The following is a 16,081-nucleotide window of genomic DNA, read 5'->3' as shown; positions in this document are numbered from 1 at the left end:
GGTCCTTAAATCTCAGCAGGATACGTCAACATGTTAGTACAGTGAACAGTGTGTGTTTCTTTTGGGGGGGGCGGTTGATTGGTGGTCGATGTTTTGACCTTCGCTCTGTTCCCTCGCCCCCAACAGTGGAGAGGGAGGAAGTGGGAACGGCAGCGAATAATAATATATGCATTGACATTTGGAGAGAGAGAGAGAGAGAGAGAGAGAGAGAGAGAGAGAGAGAGAGAGACAGGGAAATAATAAATTATTTTAAGATAATGTGTGAAAGGATTTAAATCATCCTGGTCCACAACTAAAACCAGTAAAGTTAAAGTGTTTTAGTGAGTTATGCATCTTTAAGGCCAGATATCTAATATGCTTTGAATTATAATTTACATTTCCCCCAAAAAATCTTGAGTAACCAAATTAACTGTTGCTTTTAGTTTCCTCTGTGGAAAAATTAAACCTGACATCTTCAAAAAAAATGGGACCAAAAGCTGGAGAATGTTTTGTTCTTCATCATTCACACATGAAATAGTTTCCTCCCTGTCAAATAAACTTTAGACTGTGGAATTATTATTTATTTTTAAATGCCCTGACTTGTTTTGATCATCATTTCTATTTGTTAAATCAAACAAAGGGAAAGCCTTAAGGATTCCGTGATGGAGCCACTTGCTGGTCCACAGGAACCAGTGTTGTTATTGGCAATTAGTAAAGTAGATTAACCTGCAGGGGGCAGCGATTTGCAGTCACTCTCCTGTAATTGATGTTTTGGTCTCTACCAACTCCTGACACATGCGCCTGTCACTCATGAAACTCAACCAGGCAGCTCTTACTCTGACGAGGAGCTCGGGGGTTCATCACACTTCCTGCTCCTCGCTGCTGTTTGGTCATTCTTACCCCGGTGGTTCTCAGGGTGAGCGGAGACCTGCTGTCCCCCCTGATCTGTGGATGTGGGGATGACTCTCTCTCTCTCTCTCTCTCTCTCTCTCTCTCTCTCTCTCTCTCTCTCTCTCTCTGTTCTCCCCCCCCTGCTTGGCCCGGCTCCTCATTCTCCTCATGCCCCGGCTCCTCAGTGCCGTCGCTCTCACCGGCACCCTCTTCCCTCCCGGTGCTCATTATCGCTGCCTTCCATTCTCACCTCCTCCTCGTCGCTGCTGCTCTCACGTCCTCAGGAGCAGACGCAGCTTCGCCTTCCACCTCGTCTTAAAACTAACAAACATCAGCTGGAAGATAAACATGACGTGTGTGATACTGTACAGAGTTTCCTACATGATTAATTCATTCAATGGCGGTATTATGTTCCTGTAAGAAGCCTCAACAATGGTTTTGTTCATTGTGAAACTTGTGGCAGGACAAATTAGGATATGGCCGGTTGCTGCAGTCTAAATAATAAATGGAAAACACTGCTGAAGACCAGAGCAATAGAAGAACAGGTGCAGAGGTGTTATGGACATTTCCATCCCTTAATATAACTTTGTCTGTTATTTGTTAAGGTTTAAAAGACTTTTAACGAAAATCTCAAGTGCTGGAAAACAGTGAGAGCTTTGCAGTCTGATCTCTTTGTAAATAATATATACATATAATTGGTATATTTGGTGTTGCTTAAAGAAAACCTGAGAAGCTTTACATGCTCTTATGTTCAGGAAACACGTCACTTTCCTCTTTCTGTCCATTAATTCAGCAAGAATGAGAAGATCCTTTAACACACGAGAGGAAAGAATCAACTGTCACTTCCTTATAGCAACAAATGGTGTGATCATATAAAATAACCATGTGGGACACTGTTATAGAGTAAGAGTTAATGTTAAGTATTTATTTATGAATGAATAAGGAGTGTTAGGGGTTTGAATTGCTTCTTCATTAGGAGCTGTTGTGTCTTATTTGTTTTTATATCCCAGTGGGAAGATGTCACCCAGTTGTATCTGCGTGTGTTTCCTCTGGTGCATGTGTCTGCTCCTCACTCTGTATTCATAATCATATTCATATTCATATCCACCTCATGGATCTGAGCCGCCACACGGCCTTTACTTTCCACCTCCTCGTTGTCATGGCAGCCGGATTCAGACCCGAAATATATAATTTTTTTTACATATCGGAAAATTCATCCTTTTAACTGTGAGTGTGGTCTCATATGTTCCCAAAGCAGAGTCAACCTCACCATGTGATGCCTGAATCAGGAGGTTCAACTGTAGCCACAGGCCTTTGTGTGAGATTAATTAAAAAATATTTAAAAAACATAAAAGTAACAAGATAAAAAACAGGAGAGTTTAATATTTCAAATGTTTTCTGATTCCAATTTAACACATTCATGTTATGATCGACTGATTTGCTGGAGCCACAGTTGTCTGTATGTCTAAAGTTGAGTTCAACCAATCAAACGGTACCTTGTCAACCTGCTTGTTATTATTACAATATGTTTAGTGTATGAATATAAGCTGTGTTTCATTTCCCATCATGTTTACAATATCAATAATCCAGGACAATATGTATATTAAATGGAGGAACTACAGGGTATGGAAGAAGAAGAGGGCGCCACTGTGCACCAATTAAAACATCAGTTTGGCAAAAAATACATATAAATATATATATTTTTTCATAATGGCACTTTATTTACCTTGAAAAATTTGATTCGGTTTGTTTTTGTAGTAAAATCTTACTTCTATAGAGCATTTTACTTCAGTTCAATATAACCTTAGCGCAGGTATATATCGTTTTCCAATAGGTTATTTCTCTTTGCTTTTGAAAATTGAGTATTTGAAAATATGGCAAAGCTTCAACTCACCTTCTAAAGTTCAATATGTGGTGAAAGAATAGATACAATGCTTTTGCTGGTGTCCATAAAGAATGTTTTTAAGTTTCATTAAACGTATTTTCATGGTTGAAAAAGGGGAAATGTGCATAAAACTGTATCCTTGCAGGTAAATGGTTTGAAAATTAACCTTAATATCAATATCAATATTCTGCCTGTGTCCCTCCAGAACGGCCTGATGATCAAAGTGTCAGAAAGTTGTCCGGAGCTCAACTGCACGACCGGCGAGCAGATCCTCCCGGACGGCCGCTGCTGCAACGTGTGCAGAGGTACGCCCCCCCCCCCCCGTCATTCACTCTCCACAGTCACATGAATCACTTTGTCTCTGGACGTGGGTGCACAGAAGCCCCCCCCCCCCCAGAAGCAAACACAGCCAGTCGTCCGGATGCTGATTCAGATTCAGTCTGTGCCTCCGCAATGAATATGTTTCTCTCCCTTTTCAACCCGGTATGAAAGCTTCTTGGCTGCAGTGCCTACCCGAGCAGATTGGTCTGTCTGCTGTAAGGCACCTGCTACGCCAATTTGCCTGAGTCCCGCTGCTTTGGCAGGGAGGTACTACAGGGTAAATAGCCACCGGTAATTCAGTAAATACACTGAATAAACAAACCGTAGGAGGCTGTCAGCCACGGAGCCATTATGAGAGGAACCCAGGGCAGATTGTGAGCAGAGGACACTGAAGATAAGCAGCAGGGCCCGGATTCACCGGGAAGACCAAAATGCAGGGATATGGGAAAAAAAACAGAAAAGGAAAAATACCTTTTTAAAGATGCAGGGAGGAAAAGGGAAGATGAGAGAGAAGAGGGGGGTTGGCAGCGAGGAGAGGAGAAGGAAAGAGGATATAAAGTCTTAGAGCTGCTCTGTTGAAAAGAACGGAGGGAAGGGAGTGCATTCAAAGCACATGAGAGGATAAGAGCCGATGTGTTGAGAGAACAGTCAGGAGTCGGATGAGGAGAGAAAGTACCCGAGGAGAGGAAGAGGAGGAGAGAGAGGCTGATAAGAATTAGGGAAGATTTAAAAAAGGCAAGATAGAGGTGCAGAGAGAGAGAGAGAGGAGAGAGAGAGAGGAGAGTTTAGTCTGTAAGAAGCAACAATTAAAGATTAGAGTCCCCGTTCCTCCTCTTCTCCTCCTCTTCCTCTCTCTTTCCCTCACACTCACACCCTGAGGGCAGTAGAAAGTCAGAGCTGCTCATTATTTCCAGATCATCTGCAGACCTCTTCTCCAGTTTGTGACTCAGGGCTTTGCCTCTGCTCGCAAATTTACTCCAGCCTCAGTATTAAGTCCACAAAGTCGCGCTCTGTTAAATTGGTAATCATACAGCTGTCGGTTGTCAGGGTGTTTGCACCCCTCTGTTTTTTACTGGGATGGATTTTCCCGCAGAATTCTGTGATTTGCAAATTAAACCTTGGTACAACTCAGTAGAGATCATATCTCAGCCAAGGAAAATATTTAACCACCAAAATATGATTTTCCTACAAGATCAAAAATCCATCAATAGGAAATAGGTGAAAAGGTCCAAAAAATTTGGAGTATAAGTATTATATCTAGTAAAGTTAAGTGAACAAAAAACATTTCCTGGATTTGCCACCTGATCTCAATCTGCACCAAAATATTATAAGAGTTGTAAATCCACAAATATGCTTTTAATTTGATTTGAATATGATTCCAGGGCCTTTGATGGAGATGAAACCACATTATATGCTCACGTTACACAATGAATTACATTTATATCAACTCACAGAGAGCAGCTAAAATAGGGTTTTACTATTTCATGATATTGTTAAAATGAAAAGTTCAGAGAAGCAGGTGGAGACAACAAACAAACTTGCTGAGGTGAAAAACCTAAACCAACCAGTGGAGATGGATCCGGTGTTCATGTCCTCTCAGGGTTGGACATTACCCCCCCCCCCCCCTTTCTGTGGCGTGTGGGGAAGAATAATGCCGACACAGCTCTTTCCACAGTAATGGCTCCCCAGGCTCCCCCCTCCCCCCCCCCCCCCCCCCCCCCGTCTCTCAGGGGCTTTTATGTGCCGCCGGTCTGTCACTCATTACAGGACATGATGGTCCTGCACCTACTGGAGACAATCATCTCTGTCTGTCCCCCTCACTCCACTGACTCTCAGCCCGTCTGTGATGTCACGTTTCTGTGCACGTGCAGGACCTCGGTGTGGGGGTGAGTTTGGATTTAAAGAAGCACGGTGGCACACGGGCGGCGCACCAGTCGGACGGACACGGTTTGATTCCTGGCAGCAAGCCTGAAAAAAACGCATCTGATTCCCAAGGAGATGTTTCCTCTGACACAGAATCCAAAAATACATCTGCTGTTGTTGATGTAGAATAATATAAAAAGACAACTTCTCAAAATGGTGACAACACAATGTACAAACATGTGGAGGAGTACACACACTGTGACTGTCACTCTGTTGTGACGTTCTGTCCGAGATGTTGATTGTTTACTGTTTTTTATTCTCGATGTGTGTTTGCAAGCTTTCATGGAAAACAAGACTTTATCACTGCTCCACATCGTCAACATGTCAGAAGCAAAGTTCCTCATTTGTGCATTTGTTTGCTCTTTATCCACAGTGAGCAAATCTTAAGATCCAGAGTAAATCCAGCCTTCCTCCGTCCCTCTCTCTCTCAGGTTATGACTTCTGCGCAGAGGGACTCATTTGTGGAGAAAACTCCGAGTGCAAAAACCGGAATACCAGAGCCGAGTGTGAATGCAAGAGCGGCTACGCCTCGATCCACGGGGACTCCACTTACTGTGAAGGTAGGACCGGAGCCCGGGCCGACACGAGGCTCGTGTGACTGACTCATTATGTTTATTAGCTGGAGATGTTAAGAGCAGGATGTGTGAGTGTTAATTCACTGCTCGGTGGGACTCGATGCAGAGTGAGGCCTGGAGGAATATGACTGTGAGGGGAATATGATTTGTTCTGATGCAATGTTGTTGGTTGGGAGCTTTGTGTTTGTGGTGTGACTGGTTTCACGAAGCATGAGGATTCGTGGATTATGAGGAAAGAGCTGATATTGATAATGATTTGTATATTTTGTCCATTAATGATATTTTACAGCTTTGATGGACAATTTTAAGGTTTTAAAACTCCCATCTGTCATTTCTCTCATTTTAAACATTCTGAAAATATCAATGTCAGAACCTGCAATGTCTCAATATGATAATGCAGCTATGAGCTCAATGTGTGATGCTGTGATGTGATGTGAAGTTCCAGGTCTTGTTCCCTTGATGGCTCAAGCCACATGGGTTGAGTCTCTGCAGATAATATACATGGAAGGTTAAGATACAGATTCACACTCAAGAGCTTTGTTGTTGTTGGAAAATCAACAAGAGAAGAGACAACAATAAGGAAAAGTGGAGGAAAAGTGATGAGATTAATGAAAACGTGTCATAAATGGAGACACTGTGTGAGAAAGGTTCTTTGTCGTCCAAGTCAGTATTTCTAAATTGGTTCAGTTTCCTTTGTATTGAATTAAAAAGTGCAGAAAAAGTATAACTAACAAAAAGAAGAGTCTGTATTTGGGACGAGGTCTTCACGTTTCCTGGAAGACGTATAATCTGGGTTTGGAGGTATACCAGGCGACTGGGATTCTGTCCACGTCCGGGTTCTGGACTTTGCAGATTGTCTCCCTCGGACTCGGAGGACGAGTGATCGCGCTAATGGCCGTATTAGATTAGATAAAGAGGATTTGCTCGGTTGTCTTTGGGGCCGGAGCGGCGACTCACTGAACACACTGAACACGCTGAACGCTCTGGAAGCTGCGTAGCCGCGAGCCGCTCTGTGTGCTGGGCTGTGTTTGATCTGCATGGTAAAGAGGTTTACCCAGAGCTCCACTCAGATCCACCTCCCCCCCTCTCCATGTGGTGAGCGGGAGCCGGCCCGTTGTCAGATCAACTTTTTTTAAATCGCTCTATTTGTTACGGCGGCATTATCCACGTTTTTTGGGGGGGGGCTGCTTCTCCCTTAAGGCAGCTCAAACTTCCATTGTAAGTGGATTAGCTGGAATCCTGCTGCACAGTGTGGGGATGTTTGACATGGCTTCACCCTCACCTCCAGCGGTAATGGGGTTTAGAGGAACATCTGAGTTCTAAACAAAGCTGAGCAGCGTGTCACTGATATCCTGACAGATCCCTCCTGGTGTGTGTTCGACAAACAGAGAGTCGTCCCTGGCTTTGTCTCCGAGCTGTCATGAAACCTGATTATTGTTTCCCCGTGAACGTTTTAATATGCGGCTGAATGATTGAATATGAGATTATTTACTTATTTACCAGAGGATTTCAGCAGGAGTCTTATCTGTGCCTGGTTTCTCTCGCTCTGTCACTTTGAGGACTCTCTCTCTCTCTCTCTCCTGGAGGGAAGGAGGTGTATCATCTGTTGTGAGAGGTTATATTGATATTTCTACTTTTGCTCTGTTTCCAGTTTGTTTGTTCCCAAAACAACAAGACAGTTAATGTTACATTTTAAACTTGATTACACCCACTGCACTTTTACTTCACATTCAAATGAATGTGAATTGGGTGGGTGGCACTGCAGCAGGAAGGTTCCCAGTGGGGTTTCTGTGGTTTCTCCAGTTTCCTCCCAGTCCAAACACAGTCAAGACTCCAAATTGATCATAGGTGAGAATGTGAATTGGTTGTTTGTCGGATGAATTGATGGATAAGATGTGATATTTAAAAATGAAACACATGTACAATCGTATGTCAAATGGTAAAGTGTTTGAATGCTAACGTTAGCTGTTGTCTAACATTAGCTAAAGGGTTGACATCAATTTGTCAGTTTTCAACTTGCAACCTATAACATGATCCTTTAGATATGAGAATGCTTTCACCTATTGAGAATAACTAGTGAGCAGCAAGTTCCACGAGAGCCATTTGTTGGATTTTGCTCAATAAAGTAAATCTGAAATCCTCAGCGTTTATAGAATAACTGAAATTTCACAATCGTCTCTAAATATATTTGGACATTTATCCACGACCCATGTAGAGAGAGAGAGTTGAATCCAGCTGTGCCACATCTCTTGTGTGTGTTTTCCAGTTTTGCCAGATTAATGACCCTGAGAAGAAAAGGCTGTGATTTTTGATGAAAATGTTTTTTGTGTGGTGCGAGAAGCCTGAGGATCTGCAGCGTGTTGTGTGTCTGCAGCAGCGTGTTGTGTGTCTGCTGCAGAGTGTTGTGTGTCTGCAGTAGCCTGTTGTGTGTCTGCAGCGGCGTTTTCTGTGTCTGCTGCAGAGTGTTGTGTGTCTGCTGCAGAGTGTTGTGTGTCTGCTGCAGAGTGTTGTGTGTCTGCTGCAGCATGTTGTGTGTCTGCTGCAGCGTGTTGTGTGTCTGCCGCAGCGTGTTGTGTCTCCGCCGCAGCGTGTACGACACAGACCTCGATTTCTAAACCCAGCGCGAGCACGTGTTGAAGGTTTTATTATTCAAAGCCATCTGCCTGATCTCAGAGAACCCACAAATGTGTGTGATATGCAGAATATGCACACGTGTAGCAACACAAACACACGCTAATGGCGGTTGGAGCCGCTCTCTCCTGCCCACCCCCGCCTGCGTGTTTATCTCTTCCATTAAAGATGGATCACAGCATGTGGGCTGACATCTTGCTGGATTCTAGAGATGAGTCCGGTTGCAAGGCGGCGCTCTGCAGCCTGACTGCTGCTCCTCTTCTCTGCAGCTCTGGAAACTCGTTCTCATCCCGGGCAGCCGGAGAGAAGTCGGTGGTCTCTATTGATCCGTCCTGTCAACACTCACCGGCTCAAAGGCTCCAGCCGGGCTAACTGCCGCCGCTCCGGCCCGGCTGCTGCCACAGTGTGAGCGCGTGGAGCTTCAGCAGCTAGAGCGTCCGCCGAGCTGCTCTGCATGAAGTGACAGTTTGCTCTGAAGGCCGCGGCGATCTGTGTGACCTTTAGCTTTGCTTCCATTAGCTTGTTTCACATCCACTGAGGTGTGAGAGTGACATAGAAGTGTGTATCTGATGTGAAGCTTGTTATATCATCGCCTTGGTTCTGCTTCCCATCATTTTACGTTGTGACTTCACTTTGTAAATACTTTACAGGAAACTGTGAACGTTCATTAGTCAGTTTTACAGGATTCCTACGGTCATGAAAACCTGGAAAAGTCATGGTAAAAAATTAAAATCCCAAAAGTTTTAGAAAAGTCATGGAAATTTGTAATATTCATATTTTCATGTCGTTCATTTACGCTGTGTTTTAAATAATTCATATGATTTTAAAGAAATACGCTCAACATATAAGCAGGCATACTTGGGGTTGTGTCATTTAAGGTGTACTCTATGCCTTGGAATTCTCATTGTTAGTTTAAATACTACATTTTGTCACTTTTTCACAAAATTTTCGGTCATGGAAATTTGCTTTAAAGTTATTGAAAATCATGGAAATCCATTGGTCAAAATGTTTATGAGCCCTGGTTTTATTATTAACGTGATAGATGTATCGGTGTCAGAGTTAATTCAAATTCTTTATATTTGTTTCTATTCCTGTTTTCCGTGTATTTATACTTGTTTGTCACAACGTTTATGCCTAAACTGTAATTATGTACTGTATTGGAAACGTTTTGGCATCGTTTTTTAATCAACCCTGATTGGTTGAGATCTCCACTGTTTTCTTTTCTGTATTGTGGTTACCAGTTTACGTCTCTTATCTAATGTCGACACAACAAAACCATTTACAACAGCAGCATGATCTGAATCTCCTCCATGTTGTTGTGGAGGTGTATATAGCATCATTGTTGTTGTTTACTCTTCTTCATCGACCAGTTGTTGTTTGTTTGACCGTCAGCAGGTTCATTTCCCTCGGCTCCCCGGGTCATGTGACCTCGGTGGAGACACAGATGAACAGTGATGAGCAGGAACCTTTTAGTTCCCGGGACTAAAAGGTCAAAGGTTGTTTGCTCGCAATGCATCTTTAAAGGTTGATATATGAATGTGAACATAATGGTTTATGCTGCTGTCACCAGTTTGAGTTCAGTACTGGTGCCGTTTTCCAGGGCTGTCTTTGCATTTAGCTGCTGGTTTAGGACACTGTTATCTGGAGCTGCAGGATTTGGGAGATAATCCAGTGTTTAACTCCATCACAGACCAGTGAGGCTGAACCACTGGTGTGTGTGTGCGTCCCAGTCCGTCTATTAGGATGCCATGTAACAGAGCTCTCAGCAGCTCGGGGACAAAAGCTCATTCTGTACGATCAGATGCATCCTGTGAGACGGGAGTAATTATAATTGATAGAAAAGCACTGAGACCCTCCTGTGGGTTGTGTTGTTGCTCCAGCTCGGTGTCACACCAGTGACCGACTGACCCACTCAGTGTCTGTGAGTGCTCTAAGGTTCCTGCTAATGGACTCATCTTGTGTCTGTACCCTCACATCTGCTGTTTCCTCTCAGCTCCCGGCCACTCCGATATGATCCCCGCTGTTGTTGACAACTTTTTTAATTGTATCCCTAAAAAAAAAGGATCCAGCAAAGGGAAGAGCTGGACCTGCTGATGTTGAAAGCAGTTGCATCAGCACCGAGCAAACAACATGATTCCCTGTGTCCCTGCTGAGTGCTGCAGGGACGCTCATCCCAAACGGCCGGTTGCTACCACAGAGCGCCGCTCTCCGGCTTCTCCTCTCGTCTGTGGTGGGAGGAAATCCCAGTGTGGGTCTAATGGCCAAAACCAAAGTGCACGGAGATACTGCAAATCCTTCTTGCATATGTTCCCAGCTTTATATGGACATATTTCCTCAATATAACCGAATGATCTCCCACTCGAGGGCCTCGTCTGCGCGCCTCCTTCCTCCTCCATGTTTCAAATTAAAGGCCCCATCAGCGCGGCTCCTCCGTGGAAATCCAGAGCAGCTCGCAAGGCATGCTCAAGTCGAGTCAGGGATTTGCACATATGCAGAGTTGAAGCTGATTTGTATAGAGATGGTCTCGAGGGGGGGGTTACTGTGGAGGATCCTCCTGCTGTGGAGGAACCTCACTGGTCGCTCTACCCACGTTAATGGACCCATTAGCTCCTGTTGTGCCCTGTAACTCTGCCGCTCTCTAATGTGGAGCTCGAACACCGACCTGCCCTTGTTTCACTTGTAAAGGTGGATTTGTTTCACCGCTCCGCCGGCTGTGTATTGTGTTTGCAGCACAATAGCAAACGTTTAATTTGGCCTAATTAACATGCGTTCAATCAAATCCGTGCCACGACTCCCTCTCTCTCCCTCTCTCTCCCTCTCTCTCCCCTTCTGTCTATTGCACTCTTCTGCGGTTTGCTGCGACCTACAGCCCTGTTTTTCATTTCTCTTCTCCTCTGCCGTGTGTAATAAGATTACATCCCAGTGCTGGGCCGGCACATCAGAACCCTAACGGGGCTGTTTCTGTTTGTTCAGCTTCCTTTCATTTAGCTCCGGAGCAGCCGAGCTCCCCGGGTTCAGGGAGCGCCTCCGCTGTGTCCCCTCAGCTAACAGGCTCCGGGCGACGCTCTGTAACATGTCCCTGATCTCCGCTCTATCTCCGCTGACACCACAGCAAACCTCCCTTCTCCTCTCTCAACCCCCCCCCCCCCCCCCCCTCTCTCTCTCTCTCTCTATCTTTAGCTTTTAACATAGCGTCTGCTGGAGCTGGATCTGCTTCGCCTCACTCCAGACACACTGTGGTTGAGAGGCTGCTCCAGTTCCAGACCGTGCAAGAGGCAATCAAAGGTTTTTCCTTATAGACAATTTCATGCATCATAATGAATTTCAGGGGAGTAAAATGCAATTTAAAAAAATCAAAGTGTTTTGATAAAAGCACGCGGCTGCATTTTGAAGAGAGAAGTCATTGCTCCCTCGAGGATATAAATTGCTGTGATAACTCTTTGGATGGACACATTATCTTTGTGTATTTGAATTTCTCAATATATGCCACACATGTAGAATAACAAATACATCACACCAGACACCGAGGGAATCAAAAGGACAAAATACAAAGACAGAATATATCCAACAACACAAATGTACGTCCTATGTCTTTGTATAGAATAAATGGCTCCACCTCTGTATCTTTATATCTGACAATTTAAATATAATATGTCAAATATAAATACCAATGATCATAATAGATCACTTCTCTCTATTTGATCCTTTATCCACAGAAACAAAAGGCTAATGGCCACGTCATGTTAGATCCTGCAGAGAGAGCTCATCACATTGTGTCGCACTAATTGAAAATACGCTCGATAAAATCACTTCAGAGCCAAATATCTGATTCTCCAGCTGAGTCCGACCCATCAGTCTGTGTTTCACATGAAATCCATAGTGTCACTGTGGGATTCTGAGTGGCCGTGATTAATGACTCGTCAATTCTGCCAACTTGGGGGGGGGGTCCCGAAAGGCAAAGGGGAAACGGGGACGTTTTAGATTTAAGGCTTTTTGATGAGAAAAACGAGAAGTGTGACTTACCCACACTTCAGGGTTCCTCTAAACAAATAACTGAAGGGATATAAGTTTTACTAAACTTTACAAAACTGTTAAATAGTTCAGAACAGATGCAGATCTTCATTTAAGGCTAAATATACAGAAAGCGTCCAGACCTAGGAACATGTTTCACAAGTAAGATTTCTTATCTTGGTTAAGAAGGTTAAAGAATATAAGAAATCAATGTAATAAGCATAAATTTCATTTCTGTAAAATATATATTTCATGACTACTTCAAATTGCACTTTCAAAGTGTTGACGTGTTACTCACAGTTTCCTCTTTTCTTTGCCTCCATCGCGGTGGAATTGAGGTAAATGTTCTCGTTCCTGGACTTTCATTAAACTCAAATTGGAAAAGTTCACCAGAGAAACAAAGAATTAGTTCAAGTGAAAACTGTTTGTAGCAAGATTGTGTTTTAAAATGCTTTGATCGACGCAATTTAAATTCTGCTCACTTCCTTTGTATTGGCATGGTCTCAGGCAAACATCTAAAAACCTTGGCACACAAAATAAATTAATAAATTAACCATCTTCACGGCTACGCCTGGAAATGTCTTTTTTTGTAATTCCGGCGAACTGAACCATTAAATGTCAGTGTTCTGGTTGTTCCTTCTGTTACTGGGAACATTCTGCTGGAGGCTCTGGTGCCTGTTTCACTAAGTGTTTCCCAGTTAGTGCGTCCTCAAGTCATGAGTTGTCACAGAAAGTCGTCTAAACACATTTTCCAAACCCCTGGGACCGACGGTTTGAGACTCAGGAAGTCATTTCTGCAGCATTTCAACCATCTTGTGTCTCTGTGTTGCTGAGACAACAATCGCTGTTATTGTGCGGTAGCAAATAAAGCCTGTATTAGTCCTCTGGGTGCAGGGACACACAGATGCTGGTGTGCAGGGTGGCTGCAAGCTGCACACAGGCAGATCTTCTCTGTGTGTGTGTGAAACCTGCAGGACTCCCGTCCACAGAGGTTTGGAATGAGCCCATCAAGGGCAGCGCTGCCTGCAGAGCTCCCACAGTCGGGATGAAGGTGTGTGTGTGTCTGTGTGTGTGTGTGTGAGAGTGCAAATATGCTTGTGTGTGCATGCGTGTGGTGGTGTGTGTAGCTGTAGCTGTCCTGGGTTTTTGCAGATAAGCACATGAAAACATGATGTGTCTCCACCCGGAGTGCACCACCTGCCCCATGCTACAGCTAATCCGCTAAAACTGACAGCCTCTGCTTACGTGTCCCTGCTGAGTCTGGTCACACATCACAACACCAGGAGCTGCAGGCACATGGAAATACACACCTGCAATATGTCGAGAAGGCCTCACTTATTCTGCATGGCAGCTCCCCTCCGTGTCTGATGAGGGCGTAAGTGATGAGCGCCGAGAGGAAAGTCTCTTATTGATCCAGAGCGGTTCAGGTAATCCTCATTTGTCCTCGCTCCGTCTGCAGTGATGGGAGCAGTGGTGTGCGTCGGCTCCCCCACCTGCTAGTGGCCCCATGCCGCCGGTGATTGGCTCTCACTCAGTGGCATTAAAGAGTAATTGGCCGTGTTTGTAGGTCTGCAAATCAGCCGGGGTCCTCGGTGGGAAGTCTGTCTCCACCGTGTTAGAGCCAAGATGAGCTGACAGGGAACCAGCAGACGTGAGAGGGCAGGAACCAGAATGAATGAAAGCACAGATACACAATTCTTTCATTTTTAAAGGTTCAGTGTGGAGAGTTTAGTGACATCTAGTGGTGGAGTTGCAGGTGTTTAGTTTGTCCAGTCTGGGCTACTGTAAAAAACATGGCCGCCTCCTTAGAGAGGACCTGCTCCTGTTGTGAATATAAAGTTTTTAAATATAAGGTGTGTAAATATGAAGGGGTCGTTCTAGGGTGATAAAACAACAATTGTACTATTTAAATGAAACGAATCACTAGGACTATTTCATATTTCTACCAATGGATCCCAGTCACCTTAATCTAACTCTCTCTATTGTCATTAATTTCATAATTTTTAATATCTAGTCTTTTCTAAAGCTGCCTCTTCCCTCGACCTGTGTTCTTGCAGGTTGCAGCTTTTTCTTTTCTGAAACTACAACGTGACCTTTGCTAATTGCTGCTGCACAAAGAGCTCGACTCCGTATTCAGAACCTGGAACTTTAGCATAAGTCGCTACTGCTAATTTATTAATATTCAACTTATCTGTTGCAAATTGCCCCAAATTCGACTTTTGCACTTCTGGACTCGGAACAGTAAACATGGCACGAAGCCGATAAGATGAACGGCTCTCGAGATTTGTGTTCCACAGACGCACACAGGTTTTGGGAATATTTCAGATTTGATTATATATTCACATAAACACAACTGAGCATGAAGACTTGACAGTTATTCTGCAATGAACCCAACGACTGACATGAAATATCCACCTCATATATAAATCTGTACTGTTTCTCCTACTGGAACATTTTCACAACCAATTTGTCAAATAAACTACAGAACTGTATTATGGTTGAATAGAATCTGCAGAAACAGGAGAGAAGCAGCTCAACATCATGTTTTTAAAAGTATGAAGACCTGAAGTTACATTATTATTAAGTTGAACATCTTCAATCAAATTTCAAATCTCCCCTCAGTGCTCTTTTGAGAACTAAAATACAAAGTCACCTCAGATGAAGTGTCGTGAAGGATCTCAGGATCACCACCTTATGCCAATTCTGAGTCAAATCTGAACATATTTACATTGATATTTTAAAACTGTGGTAATTGGAAACAGTTTTAATGATAATCAAACTTAATTAACTGTCGTGAAAACTGAAACTAGCAACTTTGCCATCCCTTTTGGGTTTGTTGTCTGTGTTAGTTCTATAAAATGTATAAAAGAGAGTCACCGAGGTGAGAATAACAAAGTGTGAAACACGAAGAGGCCGACAGATAAAGATAAGCACCTGCTACATCTCCAAATCTCAACTTTGTGTCACTCCTCCTAAACTCCTCGTGCACGTTATCACAAGGGACGATTGGGAAAAGCTGCAAAAACAAGATCCCAGTTAGGATTAAATGGATTTATCTTTTAAATAAAGGCTTCAGAAAACCACTGTGCCTGCTAAAAAAGACAAGCAGGGACAAAACATACCAATGAAACCCTCTTTTCCTCTGCTCAGTCAGAGAGGATGAAAGACCGGGAGCGTGAGGAGAGGTTCTGGAGGCTGGAGGGACTCGACCCGCCGGGTAACACCGGCTGAGGTCTGATGGAGTCACAGTGGGCGAGCGCGCTGGTTAAAGGTCAACGTAATGAATTACAGTCATTTCCCTGAGCGGCAGTGTGTTTATATACCCCCCCACCCCCTCCCCCTCCCTCCCTCCCTGTCCCACTTCTCAAACTCTTCTGGGTGGCATCCATCTTTGCCATCTGCGCCACGCCGACTGCACGTGTTCTGACACAGCCAACGCCGTCCTTGGCAGCGCTCCTCCCCCCCCCCCCCCCCCCCCCCTCCCCCTCGCCTCATTCCTCACACGGTTATTCCTCCCTGCTTATTCCCGTTCAATTTCCTGAGCGTTTCTGAGCTGCGGGGGATTGGGCTGGTAATCCTCCAGCCAGAGGGCTCGCTGGCTGGAGGATAGTGGGCGCTCGGCACGGTCCACGGGCCAAAGTGTTCACATTTCAGCTGGAGTGGAGCCTGAAAGGTCCCGTGAAGGCCTGGAGAAATGATTTGCTCTAAGTAGCCTAATGGGAGAGACTGCAGATTAGCTACAGGCCGGCTTTATTCCACTAACAGGGAGACAGGGGTTTTCTGCCGCAAGTGTTGGTGCAATTTGCTTTTTCCCTGTTTGCATATTAGCCTGATTGTGATATCAGATTGCCGGTGAGAGATAATT

General features: G+C 44.3%; 1 protein-coding gene across 2 annotated transcripts in view; it reads left to right on the top strand.

Moving 5' to 3' along the window:
- The window catches only part of LOC128439165 (protein kinase C-binding protein NELL1), a 190,411-nt gene that overhangs the window by 79,197 nt on the left and 95,133 nt on the right, over positions 1 to 16,081 (top strand). For both annotated transcript variants that reach the window (XM_053421910.1, XM_053421911.1), the window contains 2 exons: positions 2,961 to 3,060; positions 5,431 to 5,559. In XM_053421910.1, the coding sequence (XP_053277885.1) occupies positions 2,961 to 3,060; positions 5,431 to 5,559 (229 nt within the window). The remainder of the gene's footprint in view (positions 1 to 2,960; positions 3,061 to 5,430; positions 5,560 to 16,081) is intronic.

This window comes from Pleuronectes platessa, chromosome 1 (assembly GCF_947347685.1).
Source record: "Pleuronectes platessa chromosome 1, fPlePla1.1, whole genome shotgun sequence".
NCBI classification, from domain to species: domain Eukaryota; kingdom Metazoa; phylum Chordata; class Actinopteri; order Pleuronectiformes; family Pleuronectidae; genus Pleuronectes; species Pleuronectes platessa.
Note: the sequence above shows the minus strand (reverse complement) of the source record. Positions and strands in the feature narration are given on the sequence as shown.